The 19,847-nt window shown below is 41.6% G+C and overlaps 1 protein-coding gene across 3 annotated transcripts in view; it reads right to left on the minus strand.

The window, feature by feature from the left end:
• The window catches only part of ANK3 (ankyrin 3), a 469,334-nt gene that overhangs the window by 133,516 nt on the left and 315,971 nt on the right, over positions 1 to 19,847 (minus strand). For all 3 annotated transcript variants that reach the window (XM_070432806.1, XM_070432805.1, XM_070432807.1), the window contains 6 exons: positions 15,987 to 16,085; positions 9,980 to 10,177; positions 7,858 to 7,956; positions 5,707 to 5,805; positions 4,345 to 4,443; positions 1,123 to 1,320 (listed from right to left, as the gene is read on the minus strand). In XM_070432806.1, the coding sequence (XP_070288907.1) occupies positions 1,123 to 1,320; positions 4,345 to 4,443; positions 5,707 to 5,805; positions 7,858 to 7,956; positions 9,980 to 10,177; positions 15,987 to 16,085 (792 nt within the window). The remainder of the gene's footprint in view (positions 1 to 1,122; positions 1,321 to 4,344; positions 4,444 to 5,706; positions 5,806 to 7,857; positions 7,957 to 9,979; positions 10,178 to 15,986; positions 16,086 to 19,847) is intronic.

Raw genomic sequence — 19,847 nt, forward strand, 5'->3', positions numbered from 1 at the left:
CAATAAACATATAGAGTTGGACACTGAGGTTGAGTACTAATCTCCCTTGCTCTCAACTCCTACAAGGATCTGGGTATCTAGCAGTTCTCCCTTTAGGGAGGGACCCAAACATGAGACAGGGACTGCAGAGTCATCAACACATTTGACCTCATGAGATTATAGCCAACTAGAGCCAGTGGGCAGGTGGCTTGGTGAATGGGCTGGGGCACTCAAAACCCCAATGTTTTACACATTGAATGAGATCCAGGAACTTACATCTCAACTTTCCCGAAGAGCCTAAAGAATCACAGGAGGTGAAGTTTAAGGTCGTCATCATTTTTTTTCCCAGATAGTTTACTACCAAGTATTTATAATGATTGTAATTATCTTGCTCATTGGTTACACATTAATGCTTCTTCTCTGCACCCAAATAAGATAGTGCAACACCATTTCCAGCTATCTTCCTACCACACCTACAAGGTTTAAACAGTAACTTAAAAAAAAACAACCTCTAAATTTTGCATCTGCAGAGCACTTGTGTGGAACACTACCATTCTAAGGTATCAGAGTCAAGATTTAAAAAAAATCAGAGCATAAGTCAAACAACACAATAGCAACAAAAGGAATGACAACAACAAACAAAAATTATCCTCCCCACCCCCCCCAAAAAAATTTCTCCTTCTGATTTGAAAGTATTATAAAAATATCAACCAACTGAGCTTTGATAATGTGGTTTATATACATGGTCCCAGCTAGAGAAATCTCTGGCTGTGTTTTTAAAATCACCAGTTAAATCTATCAAATAACATTCAAGAAATATCTGACTCTAGATATCAGTACGTTTTCATTAGAAGATAATGTACTGAGAAACTGAAGCCAGACACACAGACACACACAGACTTACACATACCCTAACTACCCTCCCCCACTCCAGGGCTTTGCTGGCCATGTTGGGACTACCCTGGGATCCCAAGTGTAGGTGATGATATACAACCATTGTACCTGTTGCCGGGAACAGGTACCAAGGAATTTTGAGGAGGATGTATTTTGGAGAACACAGCAGAAATTGTAAGGTCGCATAGGGGATTACAAGGGGGATGTATTTTGAGGGACAGAGTAGGATTCCAAGACTTGTTTTCATACCTTCGTTGTAATAGACAAAGATGCGCCATGATCCAAAAGGAATGAGGCCACGTCCTCATGCCCTTCTCGGGCTGCAAGGTGGAGGGCGGTGTACCCAGAAGTCGTGGCTGCATTTGGAGACGCTCCTTGCTGCAACAGCTGCTGGACTATATCCGCCTTCCCCAATCGGGCTGAGATGTGCAGTGGGGTTTGGTCATCCTAAATGGCAAGGAGGAAATGCAAGGCCGATTAGCTGAGACAACAATGGGACTCTTGAGAAACATTTAGCAAATTGCCGTGCATCAGAAACTAAAGTCCAACTCTTACTCAATAATAAAGAAAATCTCATTTACCTTTTCTTCAAGGTTCAGAAGGGTGGAGATGGTAAACCTAAGCTTAAATACATTTCTACCAAACTCTTAGTATGAAAGTATCGAAGACATTTCTATCTATAAATTATTTCCACTACCACCTGCCATACTTTATCAGTTTTTAGCATCTAATGGCTTTTTTGGGAGATAAGGAAATACATCCTGGTAAACCTCAAATACCTAGGAGGGATATTAAACTTCCACCAGTTATAATGCACTCACATGGGATGAAATTTATTGGTGGTGTCTTCCCATCACCAAAAGTTGAGGGGGAGGGGGCAGTATAGGGCTGTACAGGTACACCAGCAAAACAGCTCCCAGCCAAGAGGGCCAATGGGGGCTGAAAGCCAGCCTACCCTCTATTTGCCAAGTTGTACATCCTGGCATAGGCTGCATCTGCCATGAGTGGAGGGGCACCTTATACAATTCACCCAAATGCATAAGGCCCTCACTAAGTCCTGTCCCTTAGGTCCCTATGCCCAAGTGGGAGAGGCATCTATTCCTCATTTGTCCAAAGATGCTCTATGGTGGTCCTCCAGAAAGAAATCGCCTGCTTGAATGTGAAAAAGTTCAGGTAAATACTTTATGTAGGGAAGGTGGAGAGAAGAGGGTGCAGCACAGGATACTGCTTTGGAAAGGTAGTAAGATGAGAGTCAAGGTCAAAGCAAGGTCAAAGCTTCCTACTATGTTACTAGCAGGAAGCATCAGGGGAGATGTTATGAGGAAGAAGAGGAATACTGAAAACAGAGAGAGTTGCCAAAGGAAAATTTCATAAAACTCTACAATTGCCACCACCACCACTAAACATGTCCTGGGTACCTACCTGCCCCAGGCTGTAAGTACTGCTCCTACCGTACCTTTTTAATCATCACAACCGTCCTATGAATTGCACGATCACTAGTCTCCTCTGCTATGTGAGGAAATGAGAAAAGGAAACCTGGCACAGAATCCTTAACCTACCCCATGTTACACAGCTAGTAATTGGTAGACCAAGGTCCAAACACAGGCAGTGTGGCTGAGGAAGTCAGGCTCCTAACCATGATACATGCTGCCTCCTTAACAAATTGATAACCAAAAATCCTCAATTTCAGTTGATGGGTAGAACCACTCCTTTGATACAATGCTTGATATGGAATAACAACACTCATAAGTGTGAGTTTTTCTATAATCCAAGGTACAGTATAACTTCTCTTAACTCTTCCACTGAACTGATTAAGTGGATTCACCAATATCCTCTAGATCCGTGGTTCTCAACCTTGGCTGCACATTAGAATCACCTGGGAATCTTTAAAATCCTGATTTCTGGGCCCCATCCTCCGGAAATTCTGTTTCTTTGTTATGGGGTGGGGCCACAACATTAGTAACAAAGAAACAGAATTTCCGGAGGATGGGGCCCAGAAATCAGGATTTTAAAAAGATTCCCAGGTGATTCTAATGTGCAGCCAAGGTTGAGAACCACTGCTCTAGATCAAGGGTCAGAAAACTACAATCCAGCGGCCAAATCCAGCTGCCACCTGTTTGTCAATAAAGTTTTATTGGGACCCAGACATGCTCATTTGCTTATGCACTGTCTGCGGCTGCTTTTGCTCCAATGGCAGAGTTGAGCTGCTGTGATAGCAATGCTGCACCCCTCAAAACCTAAAATATTTACTCTTAGATCCTTACAGATAGTTTGCTGACCTTTGTTTCTAGATCCTCTACAACATCCACCAACTGGTGCCACAGAACACTGGACACTTGAGGTTTGCGGTCTGCTGCTTAGAATGCCACAACCTTCGCCTCCACCTGCAGACTTCATGCTTATGCAGACCTAGTTCGGTTTATTCTCACAGTAGTATGTTTGCACTAATTATTCTCCTAATTTGTACTACATGTGCACTAATTACTTTAATTATACAATAAATAATATGTTCACAGGTAAACCATGAGCATGACAGGAAAGGCTGTATTTCCCCCTAAGAATACTGAGTTGAAAGCTTTGGAAAGCCTAGATAGATGTTGATAAAAAGCAATTATGATTTAATTAGATATGGGTGAGACAGCTGAACACACCGAGAGAAAATTACCAACGGTTATAAATATTCTGCACTCCCACTGCTTCACGGATATCTATTTCCTCTCCACCCCAAACTAGGAACTACAGATCACAGAAATAAATAGCAAATAAATACACATGCATGTATTGTATGTTGAAAGGAAATGATTAAGGTATTGATGTGTTAACTGACCATTCCTGACCTGAACTGCCATTTTGAAGAACCAGACCAACTATACATCCTGAACAGTGACAGGAAAGTGGGTTTCCTCTGGGGGATGAACACCAGGCCAGGACGAAGCATTCAAATTTAACCCTGGAGTTCCTTTTTTCATGCAAAGGCAGATCCCTGAAGCAACTCTGACCTTCGTCCCAGGGTTTATGGTTTCACAACTTGTAGAGAAAAAGTTAAAACTTCCTTTTTCCTTTGTGGCTGTGACAGCTGGCCTGCGAGTCAACCAAATGAGCTCAGTGATGCTTCCAAACTGTGCTTATCCTAGAAGCCTGTGCATAAGCCCCTCTCTACGGAGTGTGAAGAACTCTGGACCGAGTCTAGGTTTGTTTCTTAATCTGTTCAGGACTAACCATGTGCCAAGGACACGAAGTTCCTTCTGGCACACCGTGCCTGTTCTATTTAATCCCGTTAAATAACTGGATGGACAACTGTACAGGGAAGGGATGTTTTTACAATGTCACTTGGATAGAGATTTTTTCCAGTGGAGGTTGCTCACTACGTTAAAGAAGTATTCTTGGAAGATGGCATGCATATATTTAAAGCGTTTATTAAAATCAAGACTTTCCCCATCAATAGCAAATGCTTCCAGGAATCGCACTGACCTTTGCTTTAGCTTCTACCTGAGCTCCGTCTTGCACCAGATGCCGCACGACTGCGGCCTGGCCGGACCGAGCTGCCATGTGCAGCGCCGTTTCTCCTCTCTGGGGAAGAAGAGTCGGAACAAAGTTACTGCAGCTCCGAAGAAGAGCGGCCTGCTTCACCTGCATGAAGCTTATGATGTCGGCTTCATATTTTATAAATAAAAAAAGTCCCAAGCACTTCCTTAGTGAAGGCTAGGAGAGACAGGAGATGAAAGGCATAAGAATTTCAGAGGAACCTGATCCAGGAAGGAAGGACTTTTGGTATAAGCCGAGGGGCCTAGTCATCACAGTGTCAGAAGTGCTGTCCAAGAACCTTCAAGGTGGCCTCCATGAGGGTGGAAAGGTGAATGCTCACAGGGGGAGAGGCGGGTACATGAGTGGGGAGGGCAGGTGGGGAGAGCTCAGGAGAAGCGCGGGGGGCCTGCCCGAAGGTGGCAGCCACTACGTGAGGTCTGCAGGCAGCTGTGGGGCTGTGCAGGGGGCCCCGCCTTCCTATTCAAAAGGAGGGGCAGCCTGGCTATTTGTGTGCACTTCCATGTTGACCCCAAAACCAGACTGGAAAACAAAACAGAAACCAAAGTGCTGCATGGGCAACACAGATGCACATGAGGCCCCGAGCGGGCTTGCTGGCTGCCGGTGTGCATTCTCTGCTTCACCTCATCAGATCAGCCTCCTAGCCTTCGGGCATTAGTCCAAGGGGTCAGTTTCTTTGCCACTAAGTCCCCCCCCCCCCCACACTACCTATCCCTCCATTTCATTAAGGAGACTTTAATTCAGATTATTCATTTGTGTAACAACAAAAAATGAAAACAGTATAGAAGACATGGATAGATAGAAACAAAGTAATAATAAAATATATTCTCTCCCATAAGTGATATATAACAAAGACATATTTCACACAAAACTTGCTAATGTGTTTACTGGAAAGATCTTGAGGATGTAGTTACCATATAACCCAGTATATGGTAAAACCTCCCCATGGTGTTAGTGCCAGGAAAGCCTGTATTTCACTGAGAAGCTGGTCTGTTTCGGTGCTGATTCTGGTTGCTAGTAGAGACCCTTGTTGGTGGCACACCCTCAGGATGGGTGTACAGGAAACTTCTGGTTTGCTGTTTCTGACCAGAATGTTGCTGGTTTTATTTTTACTCCTTTGGCACTCATGGGTCCAACTAGCATTGTTATGCTTGTGGTTTGGTGTGTTAATACTACTGTGATGTCAATTAATTTACTTATAACAACAACAACAAAAAAGTAGGTAAGAGCAACCTTTGCCAGTTTAATAAATACTCACAACTGGCCGTTCCCTGTGAAAAGGATACTTACCACGTTGGTGGTATTTGGGGAGGCTCCATGATGCATTAGCTGTGATACGATATTTACATGACCCATGAAGGCAGCAACATGGATTGGGGTAAGGCCCGACTGAGGGAAGAAGAGGGAAATGTTGGTTTGTAGTCTTATCATAAAAAGGGTTTCTCTGCCTGCCTGCCCAATCGCCGCCTACCATCCACCCATCCACCCATCCACCCATCCACCCACTGAGCCAAACTGGCTGGTCTAGACCTTCATTTTTAAGTTTGCTTCAAAGCCTACATACAACACAACTCATAACACTTTTGCTTTTTACATGAAATGATTACAGTTTTAATTTTTCAGAATATAATTCCACTTACAACATGAACATCCTAATTTGGTAAAAAATACTTAAAATGGCTAGAAAAAGCTCTCCTTTTTTTAAGGAGAGAGAAGGAGATAGCAAATGTCCATAGAAATTTGAATAATGTAAAAAAAAAAGATAAAAGGAATTCTCTAGGGTAAAAGTGAGGTAAAATTGCACCGATTTCAACTAGTGGGAACTGAGGAAAAACGGGAAAAGACTTGTTATAACATGGAGCCCTTTTTCTGTCAGCAGGGGGAGTAGTCAAAATGTGTGCAAGGTGAAGCCCTCATGCGGGTCTGGGCTGGTGTACAGAGCTCATGGGGAGCACAGAGCTGGCACTGGGACCGTCTCCTCACCAGCTGACATATCTGGGCATTTATTCAAACATCAGTCAAAACTCCACTTCTACTCCAGAGTACATTCTAATCTTTAAAAGGGGTTTCCATGCACTGAGAATAAACTTACTACTTTATAATTGAAAAACAGGGTGTCTACCATGAAGCCATAAGACTGATAAAAGTGTAAATCAGTATTAATATTTTCGACCATGTGATTTTTAAAATATTTTGAGTGTTACAAATCCAGACAGGATGTGTTAGTAAAAAGTTGACTCTTATTTCAAATCCTCTCTGGCCTTCAAGGACTCCCACGCACTCCGCATACATTCGTTATATTACACGTGAAAGATCATGGAGCCTAACACAAAGCCATTCTGCTAAAATGAGCAAATCGACATTAACAGCCTCAGTTATTTGATTTTTAACTATATGAATATTATACATTGAGGTGATATAATTAAGGCAAATACTATAATGGCCACTAGACTAGATCAGAGAATGAGGTAATGTGAGAATCACTGGACTAGATCTCAGCTTTTATGTTGGCCTCAAATCTTTGATCCTGGGAGAGGTCCTAGACCAAGTCAGGGGGTGAGGGGAGGTTTCCTAGAGAAGGTGGCCCAGATCTGGTCCTGGAGTATGTGTGGGATTAGCCTGGGGAAGTGGGTGTGTGACACACGGAGGGAGCAGAAAGGTATGAACGAAAGGGTGTCCAGTCTAGGGTAGTGTTGAGGGCTAGAATCCACAGAGACCTCGTGCTAGGATGGGGTGGGAGGTGGGAGGATTCTGGAGAGTAGATTCCAGGCCGGCTTGGCTGTGTTGAAGACTTAGCCCTTATCCTGATTGGGCCTTTTTTTCTGAGTTCTGTGTTGGTTTGTACAAAAGAAATCTAGAGCTAGTCCTTCACTCTGTTGCATTAACTCTGTGAGTTTTTATAGAGAGTAATCCACACTTTTCAAACACACAGAGGCTGTATTATGCAGGGTTTCTCAGCTCATTGGCACATTGGCATTTTGAGCCAGATAATTCCTTGCGGTGGGAGTCTGGCCTGTACATTGTCAACTGTTTAGTAGCATCTCTGGCCTCCGTCCACTAGATGCCAATAGCACCATCCAGCTGTGACACTAAAAACAACCTGCAGACATTGCAAATGTCCCTTGGGGGCAAAACCGCCCCCCCTCTGAGAAGCACTGCATTATAGGCTTTCATATAAATGATGCTTTCAGGGACGGAGTCCCTCCCCCGGAGCGCGAAGCCTGTTTGGGGTTGTGCTTCTAGTCACGGTGATGAACCTGCACTGACCCACCCAAGCTCATGTCTGCTCTCCTCGGGACTCGCAGCCCCTTGGGTGAAAGCCTCAGAGAGTAGACTGTGGCAATCACACGGAGCAAAACTCGCTGGTCTTCGGGGATGACACTGGGACTCTGGCTGCTATCCTTTCAGTACCGGGGGTCCCAGCAGTCCTAGTCCTCTCACCTCGGTTACAGCTTGGATGGATGCACCGTGTTTCAGAAGGAGTTCCATGACTTTAATCCGATTCTTCTTGCAGGCGATGTGAAGAGGGGTAAAGCCATTCTGCAAGGGACAACGACACATATCCACTTGACTACATCCCACTGAAATCCCATTCCACTGAGTGTGGTACAACATTTTTGCTACCGTGTGTTTCTGGAAAGATTTGGAAAAGAGCAGTAACGACATGGCGCTAGGCAGAATGCAGATCCTTTTCTGGAAGCACAGTAGCCTAGCTGGTCCTAGGAACTCAAGGTGCTCTGGTAATTGTGAAATTTTTTTGGTCACTATCCCTGGGAGCTAAGGCAAAATGGTCACTCTATTCCTTTAGATGACTTCATTTTGGAATTCACTCTTCCAAATAATATGTCCCTCCTCTTCCTCATTTCAAACACAGACTAAAAACAGCTGTCCCTGACACTTGTCCTCAAAGCCCAAAGGTCACCAATGCCTATTCTGACTTCTCTGCTACATGGTAAGGCAACTACAAGACGAGTTCTAGAAGGTGTTCATTCCTTCCAGCTTTAAGATCCAAGTAGGTGCTTAATTCAAGGAAGCAGAAAGTTCCACAACCCAACATTATTTTGATCATTTGGTTTAATATTTAACCTGATAAAAGGACCTGCTTATTTAAAACAAATCACCTACCAAATCCTACTGCCTCATCCTTGAGACCATGAGCGTCTTTTAGTTGCCACAGAGAACTATCTAACATTCTGGGGTCCACTCTAAAAGCATAGGTCAAAGTCACAGCAGGTGCTTCCCTTTACCTGGCCAGAGTCCATGCCAGGATGACTGGCTACAGCCTTTACGTGTTGCGAAATCTTTCGAGTCAGAGGAAAATGACAGTGAGAGCCCACACCCTGTTTGAAGGCTTTTTTTTTCTTGTATGGAAAATGAGTCATGACTGCTAATTTATTTTCCTCCCTTCCCAGAATTTAAAGATATGTTTGATACACGAGGCAGGTCAACAGCTCTCGACATGCTGCTCTGAGAAAAGCACTTAGAATGACTATGGTCATGCAGCCGCCTGGGGTCTGGAGAGCTCCCCTCTCCTCATTCTTTGCTGCCCACCCCGGATTTCAGAGCCAGACAGCAGATCATTCAGCCAGGGTGACCACAGCCGGAAAGGAGCAGGGACCCTCCCTAACAGGGCTGACTGGATGGCAGCCTTCAGCTCAAAATTATGAATTCACTCACAGGCTCTCCCTAGCATTTGGTGAGTTAGATTTTCCTAAACGTGGGTGCTTCTTCTGAACTAAATTTAAACAGCTGACTAAATTGGGACCATTTATTTTCCTAAGACAACAAACACCATCCTGCTGAGAAAAGCAAATTACCATACAGAGCTAAGGGTTAAAATAGCAAATCATTTTAGGAGTTAAGACTACAGACTAGACCAGCCGTGGGCAAACTACGGCGGATCCGGCCCATTTGAAATGAATAAAACTAAAAAAAAAAAAGACCATACCCTTTTATGTAATGATGTTTACTTTGAATTTATATTAGTTCACACCAACACTCCATCCATGCTTTTGTTCCGGTCCTCCGGTCCAATTTAAGAACCCATTGTGGCCCTCGAGTCAAAAAGTTTGCCCACCCCTGGACTAGACCAACATAGAGATTTGTGTAGATGACAGGCCATATTTCATTAACTTACATGGTTAACATCGCATTTTAGCTCATAAATTCCTAGACTTTTCATGTTTAAGATAATGTGGTTTTTTTTTTTTATCATTTTGCCTCAGAAAACACTTTTAATTAATTGGATTATAACGTTTTCTACAGTAAGATAAAGTTGACCTCCTCAGGAATTTTATACTTGCATGGTCTTTGGGTTTCATTTGCATAAGAGAATCACTGGTGTGACCCTAAAGGGTGTTAACGACCAAACCCCACAAGCCTGTTGGTGTCAGAACTAGAAGGTTTTGTAGATTTCCCAGAAGGAGACTTGAAAAAGTTGAGGAGATGTGTACTTGGTTTGATTAGACCTTCCATTTTTACCTCCTCAAAAGCAATCCCTTCGCATACAGAGGGAGCATGTCCTCGGCAAGACAACATCTGGACCTTTGGCCGAGCCACTCACCAGGGCTTTGGCATTGGGGTTAGCTTTCTTGTCCAAGAGAACCTTGGCGACTTTGTAATGGCCACAGTGGGCGGCCACGTGCAGGGCGGTCAGGTAGTCGTTGGTGACGTCGTCCACAGGCACGTTATGCTGGAGGAGAAGCTGGACACAGTTCAAGTGATCCCCTTGCGTGGCCATGTGCAGTGGGGACAGTCCATTCTGGAACACACAAGAGAATCAGAGTTTATCATGTTGCCTTTTAATAAAAAATGTGCCAGACACAAAATACAGCACAGATATGAACAGATTAAAAACTCTAGTTTTTCATACAGAAATACCTTCTATTGTTTAAAAGGTTTTGACAACAGTTTTGAACTTTTAAAACTAGTCCTCTGAATTCTTATATCAATAGAAATCAACACATTTTCAAAGATAATTTCTTTTTCTGATTGAAAAAGTGTGAGTTGCACTAAAATTCATTATTTATTGCATTCCCAGTGAATTGGAATTCTTAATTTTTCAGACTGAAAAAGATAAAACAAAAGCAGGAACAGGCTGGTGTCTAGTAGGCTTTCATTTTGTCCTTATGAGTTGCTAATACTTGATATTGAATACTGTATTGATTCAGTGAATAAAAAAGGCCTGCTTACAAGAACACATTTCATCTCACGTCAATGTAGAAAGGAACACTTTTTTTTCATTTCCCATTAATCTGGCGCCCCCATGTGTCTATAATGAGGAAAGGCAAGGCAGTGGCCAAGCCATTAACTGAAGCTTGCCTCAGTTAGTTTAAATCAATGGGGTTCAATGACACAGTTAATTATGTGCAATAGGAACAAGTCAGAAATTCAGGTGAAGAGCTGAGAGAAGACATGAATGAGTTCACAGGTAAATAAAACCTTAAAGGATTAGAGTGGCACTTAGTATTCAGTAAGTTTCCTAATGAAGACAAAAACAAGGTATTATGTCATTCTGGAACTAACATAATATTGTACGTCAGCTGTAAGTTAAAAATAAAACAACTAAAAGGTTGTCAGTCTTTTCAAGCATGCTTCCTTTAAATGTGTAGGCAAATTGGAGGAGCCTGGGAAATTCCTAGAGAATCCAATTATCAAGAAAGGTCCTGTTAATTACTGTAACATAATTTAACATATTTTAGGGGGGGAAAAGTGACAGCAAATTCAGTTTCCAAAAAAGTGGTCATCGTAAACTTTGAAAATAAAGGCATGGTAAGTATGCACTGATGAACCAAGTATTACTGAATCCTCTAAGACAGTGGTCGGCAAACTGTGGCTCGAGCCGCAGTTTGCTGACCACTGCTCTAGGACAAGTTATTTCCCCTATTTTATTGACGAATAACATAAAACGGAAGTTCAAGGTAAGAAAAAAATGCAAGTCTTCCTCTGTCCCAGGGGTGGGCAAACTTTTTGACTCGAGGGTCACAATGGGTTCTTAAACTGGATCGGAGGGCCGGAACAAAAGCATGGATGGAGTGTTTGTGTGAACTAATATAAATTCAAAGTAAACATCATTACATAAAAGGGTATGGTCTTTTTTTTTTTTTTTTAGTTTTATTCATTTCAAACGGGCCAGATCCAGCCCATGGGCCGTAGTTTGCCCACGGCTGCTCTGGCCACTCTCCTGGCATCATTCACTCACTGACATTTTTTTCAACTTCCTGAAAGTAAGAGGTCCATGGGTTATAATATCCCCATACTGGCCAGCAGAGAGCCTTGCATATATAGAAAGAGCTCAATAAATATTTATGTAAATTTAAAGGCTTCATACAATGTCAGTCAGGCAGGATACTTCTATCTAAAAAATTCCCTGCAAACATTTTGAACCAAAGTAGAAACTAAGGTGCAAAAAAGGATGGGAACATTTCTCTTTTGCGATACTGCCATCCCCAATCGAGCATATGCACTCTTTTATTTCCTGTCAAAACATTCCTTTGCTTTAGGTTTTGATACAGTCTTTGAGGAACACATGCAGTAAACAAAATAACAAAATCTGAGAGAACTAGTGACTTAGGGAGAGTAGAAAAGGAAAGCAGCGTCAGTAAACGAGGGCAATTCTCTAACGATACACAAGCTAATGACACAGGAGTGGGTAGCATAGGTCACTGGGGAAAGACAAGAAGAAAGTAAAGGTCATTTGCCTTGTGGAGAGGGGTCTTATTACACATGGCACCTTCGTCAAGCTGAAAATACGGATCCACTGTGATGGGTTTTCTTAGCTCAGAAAGATGAGTCTTGAAGAATTAGACAGACGGTCTTACAGTTAGGAATGCATTTATTCACTTCATAGTCATTCAACAAATATTTACCATATATGTTAGGCACCTGTTTATGTGCTTGGGGTACTACACTTAATTAATCAAAGTTCTTGCTTTCATTTTAATGGAGAGAGAGAGAGAGAGAGAGAGAGAGAAAGAGAGAGAGAGGGAGAGAGAGAGAACAAATAAACCAATGATGAAGAAGAAGGGCGCTGAAAAGAAATTTGAGTTGAAAAACATGTGGAGACTGCAGTGATCTGGGACAGGCTGAGGGAATTCAGTCGAAGAGAACAGGAAATGAGAACAAACTTGGTGTATTTTAGGAAGCGAAATGAGGCTAAAGCTAGTTGTCTGGAAGATGGTAGGGAGCTCAGCGAGAGGAGATGAGGCAGAAAGGTGGTCAAGTTCTAGTAATAATTTATTTTCAGGACACGGGAAGCTTGCAGGTAAACGTGATAGATTAGACATATGTGTTTATCCATCTTTTCCCAAATGCTCACTAAAAAGCATTAAAGGAATTTGAAAGGCAAAATCTATATGGGCATGTACATGTGTGTGTGTGTGTGTGTGTGTGTGTGTGTGTGTGTGTGTGTTTCTCCAGTTTAGTCTCCGGAGAAAGTAAGCCAGAAAGACTCTGGATGCAGAGGCCCAGGCAGAGCAGAGAGTATACCCACATACACACACAGGAAACAAAAATAGATGGGCACTGTCTATATATTTTGGAATATGAAAAGAGGACGTAAGTGTGTTAACTTACCCAGCAGGAGAAAGAAGGCTGAAACCTAAGTGTCCATGGAGGGGTACAATCAGTGCTGTGCTGATAAAGGTTTAGCAGCAGCTCTTTGAAAAAGAAGGCCCTGATTCGTAGTATCTGCCAATCCCATGATGTCAAGACCTCAGCGACCAATTTCAAGCGATCAACATAAAATTACTGGAGGGGGAGCTGGGACGAGATGGGCATACACAATAGGCTCAATGACCTGGCTCCAGCATGCCACTGGGTGTAATAAAGACAATGGATTTGCCTCTCTGATGCCCCAAAGGCAGGGGATGTGGATACACAGTACTCTCGAAAGATAAAGATGAGGCTTAATGCCGAGAAAGTAGGATTGGTTCCCCTGTGTACAGAGCTGTCAGGTCTCCAGGCCCTTCCAACCCAGCAAAGCCAGATGCCTGCCCCCATGCAGGAAGCCAGAGGTTTAGTCTCTGGAGAAAGTAAGCCAGAAAGACTCTGGATGCAGAGGCTCAGGCAGAGCAGAGAGCAGTGGTGAGGCTCTGGACTGACACCAGGTGCTCACAGTACAGGTGTTGCCCAGTGTCTATAGTCAGATTGCCTGCTTCCAACTCTTGTTCTGCCACTAGCTGAGATGTCGTGAGGAAGCTACTTTATTTCTTTGGGTCTCAGTTTTCTAATCTATAAAAAGGGTATAGCCCTGACCGGTTTGGCTCAGTGGATAGAGCGTCAGCCTGCGGACTCAAGGGTCCCAGGTTCGATTCCGGTCAGGGGCATGTACCTTGGTTGCGGGCACATCCCCAGTGGGGGGCGTGCAGGAGGCAGCTGATCGATGTTTCTCTCTCATCGATGTTTCTAGCTCTCTATCCCTCTCACTTCCTCTCTGTGAAAAATCAATAAAATATATTTTTTAAAAAGGGGTATAATAGTAATATTAGGATCTTATAGAGCTATTGGGAGGAGATATTATATAAAGTGCTTAGAAACTGGTATGCAGTAATCACTTTATGAGTTATCATTGATTAAAGTATGCATACAGGACAGGGACACTGACAGCCTCTTTTCCTTTTCCTTACTGTAAGCCAGTGATTTTCAACTGATGTGCAGCATGAATTTTTAAAACATGCAATACCTGACTATTTAGCCAGGGGCACTGACCTCTTCCCCCATATATTGTCAAACAAAGACATGAGAATAGTCAACACAACAATAGCCATCCAGTGTGAATGGATCAAAATGATACCTATTTTTCTTTTTGTCCAATAGGCAAACAATATATTTTGGACGTGCCACAGAATTTTAGTAATTAGTGTATGTGTGCCATGAGATGAAAAAATTTGAAAATCGCTGCTGTAAATTACTCACTCAGTGTACATATCAAAGGTTGGAGAATCCAGTCTCTCAAAAAATGGAACTTCCCAGAGAAAAGAACACCTTATCCTGACCTTAGAGGACCGCTCCAACCTGCCACCACCTAACGCACCTGAGTGGGAAACCCCCAACATGAAAGACTGAGCCAAAGCCAACAGAGAGAAAATAAGACATCTGAGGAATTATGGACATATGACAGGGAGCAGAATTACACTGAAGAGAAGGTACCTTAAATGTCCTCAGAAAGGTGACATAAAATATTATTTCCATAAAACAAGAGCTGGATGCTTTAAGAAAAGAAGTTATTAGAGGATAAGAAATTGTTCTTGAATATTAAAAGCATAGAAGAAAAAACAAGATTTCTCCGAAAAAAAAAAAAAAAAAAAAAACACCCACAAAACCCCAAATAGATAATGAAATGAACAATAGGAGAAAAAAGATGATACAATGATTTTATTTGATTTGCATTGCCTTGATAAAATAAAAATTAATTTTAAAGAGAAAAATGGGAATTAATCAGGTTTTTAGACACAAGGTTGACATGAGTTGGTTGGAAAGTTCATATGGCCACTCTGACTGCAAAATGGAAACTGGATTGTAGAGAAGCAAGGAGGGAAATAGGGAACCAGCAATGAAGCTATTACAACGGTTCAGCGAGAGAGGCTGTGGCTCCAAAGATAGCAGTGGGTGTAAAGATAGATAGATATGGACCATATGCAAGGAAAAGGAACAGGTAGGTAGTTTAGGTGAAAGCACCCAAAAGACCCAGATGTCAGCACTACAATAAGAAATTATGGCTGTTTACTTCCATAGGATAATACCTCCAGAGCTTGCCAATCTAAACTCTGCATTTCAAATGAGTGATGGAATTGTTGAGACCACCTCCACCCTGTCTGTCTTCACTAGAGTAGGAAACACTGATTAGGGTGCAAACAGGGGTTACATGTAATTCTTTTGTTTTGGTGATGTTGGGAGATTAAGGCTCTTTATAAAGCTCCATAGAGCTTCCAAAATCATTGGTTAATAAGAATACTGGTGACTATGAGGTAGTTCCAAAATTTATTTACAAATATTCCCTTTTTTGAAATACGGTCAAATGGTTTTACCATTAAAAAAATCTAGAAGACACTTAGTAAACCATTTTTGTTTCTAGGCAATCCACGTGTGTTCTTTTCAGCATGTGAACCTTCCCTGTGGCACCAAGCCAGGTCCCATCTTTCCAAAGTTTCCACTTTATCAGTCAAATGGCATCCCTGGCCTCGTTGCTAGTCTGTGAACATTCACGAAATAAACCAAGAGGCTGATGAAAGAGAGCCAGTAGCTAGACTTTAGAGAATCTAGGCCTTATAGTCTTTCCTCCCCCAACAAGCGATCACAGAGTAGAGTCAAGCACTAAGTGCTCCTGATAAAAAGAAAACAAAAACAACACACGCAGAAATGGCTTTGTGGTAGAACGTCTTCTTACCAAAGGCTTCATAAGCCCAAACTGATTCTGAGGTTCTCCAGAGATTTGGTGAACACAGCCACTCTAATTGCTTAAATGGAAACGATGGCATTTTCTGCATAACTCAAAAGGCTGCGTGGAATAACCAGGAAAGGGATTCAAAGCTAAGCACAGTCGAATGGCCCGAAACCTAGGAAGAAATTACCTTGGTTTTTGAAAGAATGGGGGCAGCTCGATCGAGCAGCATTTCCACCACCTGCTCATGGCCGCTCCTGGCTCCACAGTGCAGCGGCGTCAGACCGTCCTAGTGAACAAAAGGCAGCGTATCCAGTTAGATTCAATGGGGATTGTACAAATGCAGACTGTTCCTTCCAGAACCAGTGCCGCATCCAACATGCTGTGGACCAGTGGGTTTCCAACCTTTACTCACACACCTGACACAATCATTTCCTATTTTACAAGAGCTAAGCTTTTTCCTAGGTTTAAGTGGTCACAAAATGTGCAATTTCTCACATATTAGGATACTAGCTTTTAAAATATAACTGTCCCACTATTCTTGACTATCCAATGGAATCTAAATAGTACATGTAAATTGATATCCACCACTTAAAAATACACAAATAAACTTTGAAAATAGAAATTTGTGATAGGAATTTTACATTGGTAATTTTTCCACTTGCATTTTTATTTCTATACCACTTCCCCCACATAATTTTATCTTAATGTAATACAATTTTATGCTTGAGTGTTTTTTATTGATCACCATATCATATTTCCCTGCCACAAAAATATAAATTTTAAAAAGGTTTATAGACCTCCTGAGAACATAAGCTTTAATTATCCAAAATAAATCTCCTGGTTGAAATGATCATTATAATTATTCAAACACAATTGATCAAAACATCAAAAACACATTACAGATTTTATGATTATTAAACAAGGGTAACAGTTTCTTAAAATGTCCTCTCTTGATAAGACATTTTTTCACAACTAATTCACAATCTGTCAGTGCATATTACTTATTGCTAAAATAGCTTAGCATCAATACTATCCCAATTTTTGCTTTTATAAATGTTAGTGCTGAGAAATCTTGTCTGCGTAAATAAGTAAATGAACTTTTGTTAGAACATTGCCACAGATTCTCTGAACTCCTTCTGAATCACATGCCAAAATCACTTAATAATCTTTCACCAAATATTTTTTAATGATACATCATTAGACAACTCCATTAGGTCCTTCATTTTTGTTTGTAGCGATAGGATTTATAATCACCCAATATGCAGAAGAATATGTTATCCAATCATTATAGTCATGTAGTTCTTAACAGGACACCAATACTTTGAACTCTTCCCTCTGTCCCCCTCACATTCCCTTCTTCATCCTCAAAGGTGTTAGCACTCTGGGTGAGAGTTAGAAAGTTAGAACTTTCTATCATATGAGGACGGAAATATTGTATTAAAGACTAGGTGTGAAAGGATAATTAGCAGGGAGTTAAAGGAAGTGGAAAGTCATTCACTTAAAACTATCTAAGTGGCCCTAAACCCTATGGAGAATTTTTCACAGCCCAGCTTATATATTCCCCAACTTGAAGATTCCTGAGGACACCTACTGCAAGGAAAGTCGAATTTTCTAAAATACATCAAAATGAGATTCAATGTATTTAAATCACTTTCGAGATTGTGCGAGCAGTTCTTGAAAGTAAGCCTAATTATCCTAATGTATAATCAATCCTTTTTCTAAACTACTAGCTAAATCTCAGTAGAATTAAAATTCCTTAGATTTTAAAATGTGAATCACAAACGGCACATGGCCTAATATGAACATTTTTTTAGCATGTTTCAATACTCTGCCTTTATGCTGAGTTAAAACAATTGCTCTTGTATGCCAAAGTAAAGCAATATAACCATCTTTCAAATGGAAACAGCATTTCCCTAATAAAATAAAATTTGAGAACAAATAAAAAACACCAAGAAGTCCAGATGTCTTCCCAGTAATGTAAACCTGACTACATTTGAAGGAGAAATAACAATAATCATATGTAACTTCCAACACACAAAATATTTCACATTCTCTCAATGTAATTATCTTTTATGAACTTAAAGTTCAAATTTGTTTCTTTCATTTTTCTCATAAGTAGACCCTATGATGTGACAGAGTATGTGCAGACATTTTCAAATTATGATCACACAGAAAAAATAACAATTTTAGCCCAACTCATTTATCATTGAAAACAATCTTCCCCAAAGCAAAATACTCCATTTGGCATTCAAAGTATTTGGCAATCTCAGAGCAAAATCTATCCCGACTCCTTAGTCCTTTGACATATACTGTTCCTTACAGACACATTTTGACTGATTTCACCTTTTAAAAACATTTTAATTATGGAAAATTTCAAACATATTTCAGAGTACAATAGACCGAACAATGTAATGAGCTTTTAGGTGTCTGGTTCTCTGTGTCAACAATTGCTGCCTAATGATCAATTCTGATTTATATCCTGATCTCTTCTTCTTTCTTGTATTACTTTTGAAGCAAACACAAGTCATGGAATCTTTTCATCCTCACAATCACCCCTGTATGGAAGGCATAATTTTCATTTTATAAATGAACACTCTAGTTTTCAAAGAGGTTAAATTATTCACCCAAGCCCTAGCTGGTTTGGCCCAGTAGACAGAGCATCAGCCTTTGGACCAAAGGGTCCCGAGTTCAATTCTGGTCAAGGGCACGTACCCTGGGTGCAGGCTCCTCCTCAAGGTTGAAGCCTGTTCAGGGCTCGTGCAGGAGGCAACCAATCGATGTGTCTCTCTCACTTTGATGTTTCTCTCTGTCTTTCCCTCTCTCTTCCACTCTCCCTACAAATCCATGGAAAAAAAAATCCTGAGGTGAGGATTAACAACAACAACAAAAAATCCATCCAAGGTCACACAATTCAGAACTAGGCCACTGGTGACTGAGGGACAGTCCAAGGATGTCTTGGGAAGAGTTATTAAGACAAAGATGCTCCCTCTACTCAAATGTGTAGCTGCTCTTAGCCTTCTTTTACCTACATTCTGAAGCTGCTGCCTTTGACCTTTGGTTCTTATTAAAAACTTACAGCATCTAGAGACTCAGTTAGTAAAAGTGACCTTATTCATCGGAACAGGAGCTGTGAAATGCTATGGTCTTAGCCGTTGTTACTTTTATCACCTTGTTCCAATGATAAATTGGCTAGCTCTCCAAGAGAAGTTCCTAGCTGAACTGCAAAGAGCTACCTGAAGCACAGCTCTTTCAACTGCAGCTTTAACTGCAGTATTTTTAAAAACGATCACAAGTGACTGACGCCTCTGGATCTTGTGTAAATGCCCTCTGGCACTTTTCAAAGGTGCGTGGCTCTTCCAATGGCCAGAACCCGGGCAGGAAAGAGACCTCATCAGGAAGCTGTACGAGATGTCACGACTGCCTGACTCATAGGCAGTGCCGGCCTGGCTGTAGGACCTTCACGGGTCAGTGGAAAACTGGTATCTAGAGTTCATGTAAGATCTTTAATTAGCATCACTGTTTTCAGAGTCACGAAGATGGAGACAAGACCAGCTGATCCACAGTGAGACTGAAAAGTACCTGCCATTTAGTGATTCACACTTAATTCAGTTAAAAAAAAAACAACAAGGAAAATTAGCAGGCACTGACTTTACTTAATACCTATTTTGGGGCATAATGAATATTTGAATTTAGAATTAATTTTTTACTTTGAAATAGGTGTGGCTTATCATTCACTTTCCTGACGCACTGTTCTGATTATGATTCTGTGTGTTCTAAAGATCTTCAGTAACTATCACTCAGTGCCTCAGCCAAGTCTACATCCCTCAGCTTAGCGATCAGTCTTCTTTTTATATTTTAATTGATTTTTTACAGAGAAGAAGGGAGAGGGATAGAGAGTTAGAAACATCGATGAGAGAGAAACATCGATCAGCTGCCTCCTGCACACTCCCTACTGGGTATGTGCCTGCAACCAAGGTACATGCCCTTGACCAGGAATCGAACCTGGGACCCTTGAGTCGGCAGGCCGACGCTCTATCCACTGAGCCAA

This window comes from Myotis yumanensis, unplaced genomic scaffold, assembly GCF_028538775.1.
Source record: "Myotis yumanensis isolate MYYU_CA2020_CCGP unplaced genomic scaffold, mMyoYum1.0.hap1 SCAF_13, whole genome shotgun sequence".
NCBI classification, from domain to species: Eukaryota; Metazoa; Chordata; class Mammalia; order Chiroptera; family Vespertilionidae; genus Myotis; species Myotis yumanensis.